Source organism: Hemiscyllium ocellatum, chromosome 22 (genome assembly GCF_020745735.1).
Source record: "Hemiscyllium ocellatum isolate sHemOce1 chromosome 22, sHemOce1.pat.X.cur, whole genome shotgun sequence".
Taxonomy (NCBI): domain Eukaryota; kingdom Metazoa; phylum Chordata; class Chondrichthyes; order Orectolobiformes; family Hemiscylliidae; genus Hemiscyllium; species Hemiscyllium ocellatum.
The window spans coordinates 19,093,598-19,105,830 of record NC_083422.1 but is presented as its reverse complement, the minus strand read 5'-3'; the positions used below and the strand labels follow the sequence as shown (position 1 = coordinate 19,105,830).

Sequence of the window (12,233 nt, the reverse complement as noted above, 5' to 3'; positions counted from 1 at the left end):
CACAAGAACAAACTGCTATTCCTTGAGGTCACAGTGAAACAAACAGTTAAAGAGAACTTCTAACCAGCGTCTACAGGAAGGCAACACAGACCAGATACTTAACTGCAGAAGCAATCATCCTAACATTCACAAGGACATTATTTAAATGGTCCACAAGACACTGCAGCACCCAGGAACTACAAGCAGCAGAAGAAAAATACCTACACAGCGTATTCAAGAATAGGTACTTAATAAATGCAGTCCACGGATTCTTAAAACAATGAACTCAAACAAACAGACAATACACCCAGAAACTTGAGCCACACTATTATATGAAGACATCTTGGAGATTACTACCAGACTACTCTGACCCCTTGGCAGCATGGTAGCCCACAAACCTACCAACACACTACAACAGCTACTGAGGAACCTAAAGGACCCTGTACCAACAACCAGCAAAATTAACATGATTTTCAAAACAACCGGCAAGGACTAACACACTACATCGGATAGAGGGGCAGAAAATTAGCCACCAGGATACACAAACACAAACTAGCTGCCCCAAAAGACATGACCCACTATCACTAGTATCCTTCCTCACAGAGGACACCACTTCGCTGGGACAATACATCTATCCTGAGACAGGCTAAACAGAGATACACACGAGAATTCCTAGAAGTCTGGCATTCAAACCAGAACACCAGTAACAAACATAATTTGGACCTATTTACCAACCTCAAAAACAAAAACCGGAAATGATATCACCCACTTAAGAGACCAAGACACAAATAGAAAGCAAGACAGAACGCCAACGCTCACTGATGTAACCTAGTGTGGTGACAAAACATCAGAATACAAACCTGCCAGCTCAGCGACCAAAAACTTATAGCCACAAACTAACAAAGTAAAAATGTAATTAAAAGAGGGGTTGGGAACAAAACAGAAGACCTTCTTGTGGAGAATAAGGACTTGGCTGTGATACAAAAGGACATAGGAAGGGAAAGTTCCTAGAAGATTGGCTGCACTTCAAGTTGGCCAAATGGGGTACGTACCAAGTTGTCAAGGAAACCAAGGCTCTGGGCAATAATCTTATGTTTTTACAGATGGGTGAGGTACCTAAGCAGAAGACAACTTCAAATGTTACACAGCTGCTCATAAGTGATATAATAAAAAACTAATACAGGTATAGTGATTGTAATGAGGTCAGCCAGATGGACCTCATAGGGCACGATTTCCCTGAGTGGACCAGGTTAACAGACCCAATCAGGCAGCCTTACCTGACAGATATAAACAGGAGTGTCAGAGGCTCTGTTCACTCAGAGGTGACTCTGAAAGAGTCAGATCAGTGTCAAGTCCACTCCACGTGTAAATAAAGGGTGACTTGGTGATGGGATACCAGCCTCAGAATTAGTTCAACAGGCAAATCAGCAATGATCTGTTAAGAGCGAAAGGTGTTGAACTGACTTAAGTACTTTGAGGGGATATCATTGTATGCATCAATGGGCTTTTGCGGAAGTAGTTAATAAAGTTCCACTTAAAGTCTTGGGAGCAACAAGGCAGTGACTGCATGAATACTAACTGGCCCAGGGACAGAAAGCAAGGAAAACATCGTGAGCAGCTTTTTTTCAACCTCGAGGGAAGGGGTGTACCAAAAGGCCAGTGTTAGGACATAATTCCACGGTGCATTTTATAAAGGAGCAGGGCCCCAGTAGACAGGCTTCAAAAGTTTATAGCTTTTACAAAACTCAACGTAAGAAATAATGATGAGAACAGTCACTGTCAGCAGAAGGCAAACTGATGGAAGATGAAATCGTTCCTGCTGGTTGGAAGAATTAGAGATATTATAACTTAAAAATGATACCATTTTAAATGTAGTGGGAAAGGAGTTTATACAGAGGACAAATAAAAAGACATTTTGATCATTGCGTTAATAAATGCAGTCAGATTGTACAAAACTTTTTTTGGAATACAGACTTGGAATTTGTGGGGTGGGAAAGAGGAGCATGGAAGAGATATTCAAAAATCATAAGACATTCAAAAACTTAGAAATACAACTCCCAGCAGCAAATCAAATACAAATACTTAAGTTGATGCACAAAATATCAGAACTAACAAGAACGAACCATCAATAAACACTGGGGTGGTTATGATTTCAAATGAAAAAAGGGGGAGTGGAAGCAGCTTCGTTAATTTTCTAAAACCGAACCAGCTAAATCCAAGAAAGAAAGAAAGAATCCACAAGGCCACAGGTAAAGCACTAAAGGAGCAGAGCTAATTGGTTAGACTGAGAAGTTCAGAGATGAAGGATCACATGACAACAACAGGAAGTGGTATAATTCCAGAGAAGAATTCTTGAGCCACCGGCATTAGCTCATTCATTGAAGGCTGGTAAATCACCTCATTGAGGGCTTCAGTTGCAAAGGAACAAAGCTATTTTGAGCTGCTTTAACCAAATGTGAAAGATTCCAAATGAGAAAGATTCCAAATGAAAACCATTGGAAGGAAAATCACTGTGGTTGAGGATGTCCAAGAATTTCTCACTATTCTCCCTTTGCTGGATTAAAACATTTTGAATGGAGATGTTTCTGATTATTCCAAAGATGCTTGTAAAAGGAAAGCTGTACAGATAGCTAATGGTCTACAATAGTCACATATTTACCCATTTCTCATTCCATCAGGTTATTGTAGACACAACCGGTCTCTGAACACCTGAATTCTAACCATTCTCGGAATTACAAGCAGAGGCTGTGAGTGCTGACCAACAAGGGCAGCTCCCTAGAACAGATGGGACATTCACTGTTAATGCACAGTGAACTTCACTGAACCTTGAGCCAGGTTCAGTTTTATTTTCATGCTGTGGGTAATCTTAAAACAAAAAACTGGTGTCTTGTGAATACTTGGCAATTGAATGAGTCCCATGAGAGCTAAATACACTCTTATTCTAAAGCGTAGCTCACGGCAATGAATGCTGGATTCATCTTAGACACAGAGATTTCAGTCACAAGTTAGCCATGCGTCAAGAGATAGTTTTGTACAGCAAGCTGAGCCAATCACATTGCATTGTTCAATGAAATGCAAAACTGTCATTAAGAACACTTGCATCTGGTTGATCAAATCCTTGTTTCCACTCCTCACCCTGGAGATATGGCGTCATGGCACTGTCACTGGTCTTGTAATCCAGAGGCTTTCGTACAAATCTCACGTGGTGCAACTGGTGAACTTAAATTTGGGATAATAATGGAGAACTGGAATTGAAAGCAAGTCTCAGGTCACTATGACCAGCACTGCATGCTGGAGAAATCAATCTGGTTCAATAATCTCCTTCAATGAGTCTGGTGTACAAGTGGCTCCAGAAACTACTCAGTTTAAAGGTAATTAGGAACAGGCAAAAGGCTGGTCATCTTATGAAATAGGAAAAAGAACCATACAAACATCAAGCAGTTTTGGAAAAAGAGGGGAAGAAAACACATACATTTTCTAAAAAGAGTACCTACCAGGTTCATCATATACATAGCCAATGTCCAACTGAAAAACAAATAATATGGTTAATTTGAAATAATGTTCAGCTCATTGCTTTCCAGACAATCTCAGTCAGCATACAACAAAAAGCAAACTACATTAGTTGCCTGTACGCCCAATATTCCCCCACTCTATGGACATGATTCCGACAAATTGTATAGTCAATTGGCACACTGTCTTGGTAGCGGTGGGAAGTTTGCAAACCTCAAAAGAGGCATCAAGGACTCCAGCAAACAGGATCCATGGACAAAATACACAGGTCTTGAAATACAGCAACAAGTAAACGTCATCCTTAAAAGCTCAATCACAGGAATGACCTGTTGGAGAGAAGCCCCCATGGGAACACAATTCTCCAATCACAGACTGTCTTTCCCATGTAGCCTTCTCCCAAACCATCAGAACTTTTTTATTGATCAGCAATGGGCAGGGGAGGGAGGGAACTGGAGGCTACATAAGCTGATGAACCTACTCCAATTCTTCCCGGGGCTATTACAAGATAGGAGCAGAAGCTATTCAGTGGGGCAAGTATCCAATCAGGTCCATCAGATTATCGGCCCAGCATGAGCTGTGAGTAGAAGGGGCAGGGAGTTGCATTTTTTCTCATGAAACGACGACATTGCTGACTGGCAAATATTTACTGCCTGTCCTTGGGTGCCCTTCAGGAGATGGCAGTGAGCGGTTATCTTGAACTGCTTCAGTCCAGAGCAGTCAGTAAAACGCACAATGTAATTTGGGGTGGACTTGCAGAACTTTGACCCAACACCTCTGAAGGAATGGCAATATATTTCCAAGTCAGGATGAACACTTGCTTGGAGGGGAACTTGAAGGTTGTGTTGTTCCCATGTATCTGCTGTTCTTGTCCTTCTGGATGGGACTGGTTACGGGTTTGTAAGATGCCATCTGAGGATTGTTGGTGAAGTTCCACAGTGCATCTTGTGGATAATAGCAGATTGTGTTTTAAGAGGTGGTGGTGGACAGAAGGAATATTTGTGGATTTGGTGCCAAGTCGGGTGCTTTGTCCCGGATGGAGTCAAGCTTTGGAGTGTTGCCGGGGGGATGGGGGGGGGGGGGGGGGTCATTCCATCACATGGTTTGCATAGCAGACAGCCAGGCCAGAATGTCAGTTGGTTCCACGGAGGTCAGGAAGGTTGGTATCTCAGCCCTTCCAGGGCACCTGACTTGGTCCATCCTTGATCAAAAGTTTTTTAACAACTATTAACTACTCATAATTCAATAAAGAGGAGAGGGCATTCAAAACAAATCTTAAGGGTGAGGCATTCAGTTCAGCTAAGGCCTGAAATAATTTAATGGACATTAAATTCAGCACTGAATTTTTAACTAAAGCAGCTTATTACAAATGGTAAAAAGCAATGATTCTTTGAAAAAATCACTTTTACACAGGCATTTAACTATTTTAGCAAAATGCGTAAAAACATTGATAATTACAATAAAAAATCCTACTTATGAATTCCAAGTTATTTGCACTCCCTTTATTAAGTACCACCATCAAGCCAGGGGATCAGCCCTGGTTCAATGGAGTGTGCAGGATGAAGGGCTTATGCTCAAAACGTCAACTCTCCTGCACCTCCAATGCTAACTGACCGACTATACTTTTCCAGCACCACACTTTTTGACTGATACCTCTGACTTTTTGTCAGATTCAGGTGCCAGGTGAAGATATAGCATGACAAACACCACAAGCAACAAGTGGTAGACAGAAAAAAAAAGTGTTTCCACAACAAGCAAGTCAAATGAAAGCTCTAGTCCTGCTCCATCCAACCAGACATTGTGAAGGGTAATTAAACAACTCAATGGAGGAAGCAGCTCCACAAATATCCCGACCGCAATGATAGAAAAGAGTCCATTACATCGGTGCAAAAGACAAGACAAGACTGATACATTTGCAACAATCTTCAGCCAGAAGGGTGAGTGGTAGACCCATCATGACCTCCTCCAGCAGTCCCCAGAATCAGATCCTGATCTTCAGCCAACAATCACTCCACTTGGCGAGAAAAGCTTGGAGGCACTGGATTCCGCAAAGGCTATGGGCCCTGACGACATTCCAGTTATAGTGCTGAAGACTCTTGCTCCAGAACTTGCTTAGCCTTCTGCAAAGCTATTGCATTACAGCTGCAACACTGTCAAGTACTGGACAAAGTTGAAATCTACCCAGGTTTTGTGTAGATGAAAAGCAGGACAAATCCAACCTAGTCAATTGCTGCCCTATCAGCCGACTCTCAATGGTCAGGAAAGTGATGGAGAAGCAATAAGCAGCTCACTAATGCCCAGTTTGGGTTCCCCCAGGGCCGCTCAGTTCCTCACCTCATTACTGCCTCCCTTTAAACATGGGCATGAATTCCAGCCATAAAGGAGAGTGACTGCCCCTGATATCAAGGCAGCATTTTATCAAGTTGAAGCATCAATGAAGTCAAGAAAAGTTAGAGACTCAAGAATAAGCAAGGTTAAAAAAAAATCTCCACTTGGAGTCATATCTGGTGTGAAGGAAGATAGCGGCGGTTGTCAGATGGCTGTCCTCTCGTCTCAAGGAGATCTCTGGACAAGTTCCTCCAGGTAGATATTCAGAGAGTTTAATACCCACCACTGGAGTGGTGGAATGTGAACCCAGGTCTTCTCGCTCAGACACAGGGACATTACTATGCCAACAGCATCCTTTAGCTCTTCAGGGCACTGTCCTCGATCTAACTTGCTTTTATCTGCTTCCCTGATCTTCTGTTATTAGGTCAGATGTTAGAATTTTCCCTGATGACTGCACAGTTTTCAACCCTGTTCTTGACTCTCAGAAACCAAAGCTATCCATACCCAAATGCACCAAGAGCTGAACAATATACAAACTTGACTGACAAAGTGGCAAGTAACATGCAAGCCACACAATTTCCAAGCAGCAAACATCTAACTTGGGAATGTAACCGTTGCTGCTTGATATTTCATGCAATTAACCCGACTGAGTCTCCTTCATGGGGTTACCATCGAACTGGATGAGTCATACAAATTCTATAGAAACAAGAATAGGTCAAAGGCTAGAAATCCTGCTGTGAGTAACTGACTTCCCAAATCGTGTCCTCCAGCTATAAAGGCACAAGTCAGGAGGGAGTTGGAATACTCCCCATTGCCTGGATGAGTGAATAACACAAGTAGCTTGACATTATCCAAGACAAAGCAGTGTATTTAATTGGCACCAAACTCACAAATATCCACTCCCTCCACCACCAGCACTCAGTAACAGCAGTGTGTACCATCCAATGATCCTTAGATAGGACCTTCCAAACCCACAACCACTTCCATTTAGAAGGACACAGGCAGCAGATACACCACCATCTGCGTGTTGTCCTCCAAGATACTCATCATTCGGACTTGGAAATATCTCACCATTCCTTCACGGTTGTTGGGTCACAATCTTGGATCTCCTTCCCTAATGTCATTGTGAGTCAACCTACAGCACATGGATAGTTAACGGTTCAAGGCAGCAGCTCACCACCACCTTCAAGGGCAACGAGGGACACAATAGTAACAAAAACCACTTGCAAGTCATCCACTGTCTCATCCTAAAAAGGAAGGTTTGTAGTTGCATGCTACATTTCAATAATGGGAGATTTAATAAAACCAAAAATTTTGTTTGAAAGTTAGATGTCGCTGAACTAACCGATTTATAGAACCCACACAGATTGCTGGTAAGTTACAAGAATAAGGGAAATGAAAACTTACCTTGAACTCTCCCATCAAGGAATCTGATCGCAGTGAAAAGGAGTTGTAGACCTAGAGAGAAAGCAATAAGTTAAACCAGCCTCATTTTCCACAGTAGGATTGTAATTTATGACAGGGAATCAAACTTACCCTAATTAAGATGGATTCATCAAAGAGTTCTTCTGGTGATCGAGTTACATTGTAGAAGAAAATCTGATGACAGCAAAACACTATTAGTTACTAAAAGGAATGTGCGCCACTAAAAAAAAATCATGAATCAATGTTACAGTATGAATTGATAACTAATTATTCCAAAGGTTTACACCATCATGAGGGAGATGCAATAGCAGGGCAAAAACAAATGGAAACAAAAAAATTGAAGAGGAGACACAAATACACCAAGGAAATGGCTCTCCAGGCTCATTCCTGTACAATTACTGTTACTGATATTTCGGTCATACACCATATTAAAATACAAACATGGAAATCACAAATATTTAAAGTGCTTCAAATTTCCATTTCAATAATGCCATCTTGTGCATCATTGCTCTACAGCTGACAATGGGTATGATCACAATTTAGTTGCTTGATGCAGGAAAATGCTAAATTCCAGATGAGTGGAACCACATGTCTGGTGAAAAGTACTTCATCCCTCTTCATATGCAGAAAGTCAGTTTCTATAAAATGTCCCTGGGGCTAAAATAGTTTATGACTCCACTTCCCAACTTTCTCCTCACTGAAAGACACTTTGCAATGCCCAATATTAGCTTCTGGGAATATGCAAATTGGAGGTACCATCTTTTTGGCAGAGTTGTTAAATCACGGCTAAGTGCCTTAGATTTTTATTTTAAAAAGGTCTCACAGCACTTTACCAAGCAGAGGTCTTATTTGAACACAATGAACATTTGGTTCATTAATCGATACTACCAATAACTGGTCAGAATAAAACCATTGCGGGGAAAATTAGCTGTCATCTTTCTCTTAATATTGACTGCAGTTTGAAAAATGAATGCCACCATTCTGCTGCAAACAGGTATTCAGCACTTGTTAGAATCCAGGTGTGGCGAGGGAATAAGGGAAAGGCAAATTCTCCAATAGAACTCCTTTCTAGTGAATCATGCTTAGTTGAAGACTAGAGAGCCAGCAAGAGTCCCTCAACTGATACTCCCATTTCTGATGGGAGATCTGACCATCAGCAAGTGTTACCTCCCTCCCCCTGCATTTATTATGTGTGTACAGAGCTGCCTGCGGCTGAATTACAACGAGCAATGCTAGAACAAGAGCTTCTGACTATATGGTGGTCATTCATCATCTAAGCCATAACCAGTATCACTGACAGTCCTTACTGGTATTTATATTGAACATTCTGGAGGACTGAAATGCTACCAGAGGGGCGGAAACTACCAATCACTGTACATCAGGCCTCTGACCATAGACGTCATTGATGGGATGAGGAAGATACAGAGAGAATGATGACAACTAATTTGCGTAGAGTGGTTTCACTCTGACTTTCACTACTGATAGCATTGATAAATGAACAAAACATTCATTATGTTCAAAAGGAGAAGACCTCTGTGGTAAAATGCTGTGAGACTTTTAAATAAAAACCTGAGGCATTGAACCTTGATTTAACAACTGATGTCAAAAGATGGTACCGCCAATACTGCATATTCCTAGAAGCACCATCCTAGATTAGATGGTGATCAGGTGCTGGAAAGGGAAGAACAAAAAAAAGAGTTACCCAAGTGAAGCAGTAACTCATCCATGAGTGTTGAAAATTCAGTTATGGTCAAGTTTCTGCTCTTTAGTAACTCACTAGATAGAGACAGGTTTACAATAAAAAAGATTGAGTGAGTGACTAATTCTGATGAATGGATTTTAATTGATTGAGGGAAGGATTTTCTTTTACCTCATCAAAATGGGGATTGTTTCCTCTTCGGATCCTTGTTCGATGGGTCTGATGGCAGACAGTCACCTTCACAACTGGTTTTACATTATTTCCAGGCAGTTGACGAGCTGAAATTATCCTCACCCGAATCTTTTCAAAAAGAAACACAAGGTGAAGGGGTATGAGATTCAATAAAACCAAACTGCTGGAGAAACGGAGATCTGGCAGCATCTGGAGAAGACAGACGGAAATACTCTACAGATGCTGCTAAACAGTTTCTCCAGCACTATTTCAGATTTTCAACATTTGTGGTGGATGCTTTAATTTGTAACGATTTGGAGATGCCAGTGTTGCACTAGGGTGGACAAAATTAAAATCACAACACCAGGTTATAGTCCAAAAGGTTTAATTGGAAGCACACTAGCTCCGAAAGCTAATGTGCTTCCAATTAAACCTGTTGGACTATAACCTGCTGTTGTGTGATTTTTAACAATTTGTAACGAGTTACAGTTTTATCAGCACATATTTTAGAACCAGCAAGAAAAAAAGTTTCAATTTTGCGAAAAGTTCAATTGGAGCACTTGGCAGATACTTCCATTCTGAATGGAATATTAATGCAGATGCTGTGAGATACATTGTATTTTAAAAGCAAGTCTTTGAACCTCCATAATCTGGGCATTGGATTCTCCAAATTATTTCTACATGAGAAGACCTCTTCTGCAGCCATCCCAAATCCTTTCCTACAGCATCAAGAACAATCTTCACATTAAGTTCTCCCAAGTCGAATTTCCAATGGCGTATAAACCAGACTCCGTTTACGACGCATCAATTTTAATGGAAAGGCTGCCACGTACCTGGAAATCCTGAGGCTTGTTTGAAAGTAATCTCTTGCTTTTCTTCTTTCGGAGTCGTTTGCCAATGTGTGCAGCTGACTGGCCTGGTGTGCTAGGAACTCCAGGGGCTCCCCCAGCATCTCCTGCTTCATCTTCTGCATCCTCATCTACATCTGAACAGCAGGACGTCCAAACAGACTTTAAACAATCACAGTCACAATCGAGGAAAGAAATCTACATTGCCTTGTTTACTTGCTTTCAATTACATTTACTGCTTGTATGTCACAAATAGAGAACAATTGGTCAGAAGCTGATTTAAACCATCTACAGGAATGTTATGGCTCCCATTGCCTGCCATGTGTTGGCCTGGTTAACTCAATGCATGGACTAGGGGTCAAATCAGAGGCTTTATGGGGTTGTACATTACAGGGTTCATATTTTATCCATCAGCCATGAAATGAGACCCACAAATCACTGGTGCTATTTAAAAAGTAGTTTGTATTTACTTTTTAAAAATTAGTGATGTTCCCTACCTCCCACAAGGCAACGCAATGAAAAAGTTCAGTCTGACCAATATGGCAAATGTGAAGCAAGACCAGTGCCTTCAGTAGCCTCACATCAAAGTGAAGGTACTAGCTCTAACTACTGTGAAGATGGAAAATTAATTCTCTAATTTACTCTATCCCTTTTCTTGGTTTTCCTCAGGCCATTTTTGCCCAAACTTTTATCAGTCTGCCTGTAGAGGATATGGGTGTAGATCATAGAGTTGATTCTGAAGCTCACTAGTTCAGGGATTCAGCAAATCTTCACTCAGCATCAGGAGGGGACTTTAATGTTGACACACTAGGTTTAATAGCTAAATGCTGCTGGTGATATTTGCCTTGTGTCCAAAACACATGACATTTCCAGGGGTATAGATTACAAATCAGTAGCCAATCCAGCTCCATGCTAACAATGGCCTAATCAATGCAGTGCACTTTCATTGTTGGACCAGTTTACTTTTGGATGACTAATTCAGGAGTAACAAGAAACTGGTGGGAGGATGAAAAAAGTCTGAAGTCTTTGTTCACAAGCCTTTATGGAGCAAATACATCCCAAGAAACATGCTGGTATGAGAGCAGATGTTTTGAAAGCACGGCACAGCTGGTTGACAGAGTCACAGAACTACTCAGCATGGAAACAGACCCTTCGGTCCAATTCATTCATGCTGGCCGGACAGCCTAACCTGATCAGGTCGCATTTGCCAGCATTTGGCCCATATCCCTCTAAACTCTTCCTATTCACGTAACCATTCAGAGATGCCTTTTACATGTTGTAATTGTACCAGCCTCCATCACCTCATCTGGCAGTTTGTTCCATACGTGCACCACCCTCTGCATGAAAACGTTGCCTCAGGTCCTTAAATCATTCCCCTCACTTAAGCCTTGGCCCTCTAGTTTTGGACTGAAGGGGGTCGTGGGGAGTTGGAAAAGGGGAGTAAGACTTTGGCTCTTCACCCTATCCATGCCCTTCATGATTTTATACACCTCTTAAGCCACTCTATAAAAGGACTTGCCCTTACAATGCACCACTAACACCCTAAGTGTGAAGTTGAAAAAAAAAAGAGACTGGCTCCAGTAGTAGCCGTTGGTTACATTGTTGTCAATTCAAGCCTATTGGGACCAGTCAAGAAAACTTGACAAATCTCCTGGAGCATTAATCAGTGTTGAACCTCTACAGCTGATCCCTCCATGGAATGGATATAAAAAAAAACAGGTTCTTCACCACCTTCCTGCCCTCCCTGTTATACATCCCTGCAGTCTAACCTCTGATCATTCGGATTCATCTGCACACCCAGAATGGGTCAACTTCACACTGTGCAGCATCGAGAAGGATAGAGAAACTGGTGTCAATGATGGTTATGACAACACAGCCAGCCCAAAAAGGAAAAGAAACAGTATGAGCAAGCTGTGGTTTCAGTTTAATCAAAAAGGACACATTTCAAAGTGGAGTCCAAATTTTCTGAACAATGTAGCTTGGAATTTACAAAGCTACTACTTTTTAAATTAGCACTACCAACTATCATTTTAGCTTCTAAACCAAAGATGGTGCTCATTTAGACACTCAAGCAATGTGGGAGAAGCAGGTTCAAATTCCAGAGGCATTGGCATCTGTACTGGGGGTGTGGGGGTGAAAAGGTGTTGGAGGGAGCCATTCCCTCAAATGGAGGGTCTCCACCTGAAATACACTGGGACCAGAATCCTGGTGAATCACATACCTAGGGGCTGTGGTTAGAGCTTTAAACTAGATAGTGGAAAGATGGAGGTTCAGTT

General features: G+C 41.6%; 1 protein-coding gene across 5 annotated transcripts in view; it reads right to left on the bottom strand.

The window, feature by feature from the left end:
- LOC132826230 (myoferlin-like) overlaps positions 1–12,233 on the bottom strand; it is a 229,815-nt gene that overhangs the window by 169,276 nt on the left and 48,306 nt on the right. For all 5 annotated transcript variants that reach the window (XM_060841916.1, XM_060841912.1, XM_060841913.1 and 2 more), the window contains exons 6-10: positions 9,943–10,094; positions 9,110–9,238; positions 7,351–7,413; positions 7,222–7,272; positions 3,474–3,504 (exon numbers count right to left, since the gene is read on the bottom strand). In XM_060841916.1, coding sequence (XP_060697899.1) covers positions 3,474–3,504; positions 7,222–7,272; positions 7,351–7,413; positions 9,110–9,238; positions 9,943–10,094 — 426 coding nt within the window. The remainder of the gene's footprint in view (positions 1–3,473; positions 3,505–7,221; positions 7,273–7,350; positions 7,414–9,109; positions 9,239–9,942; positions 10,095–12,233) is intronic.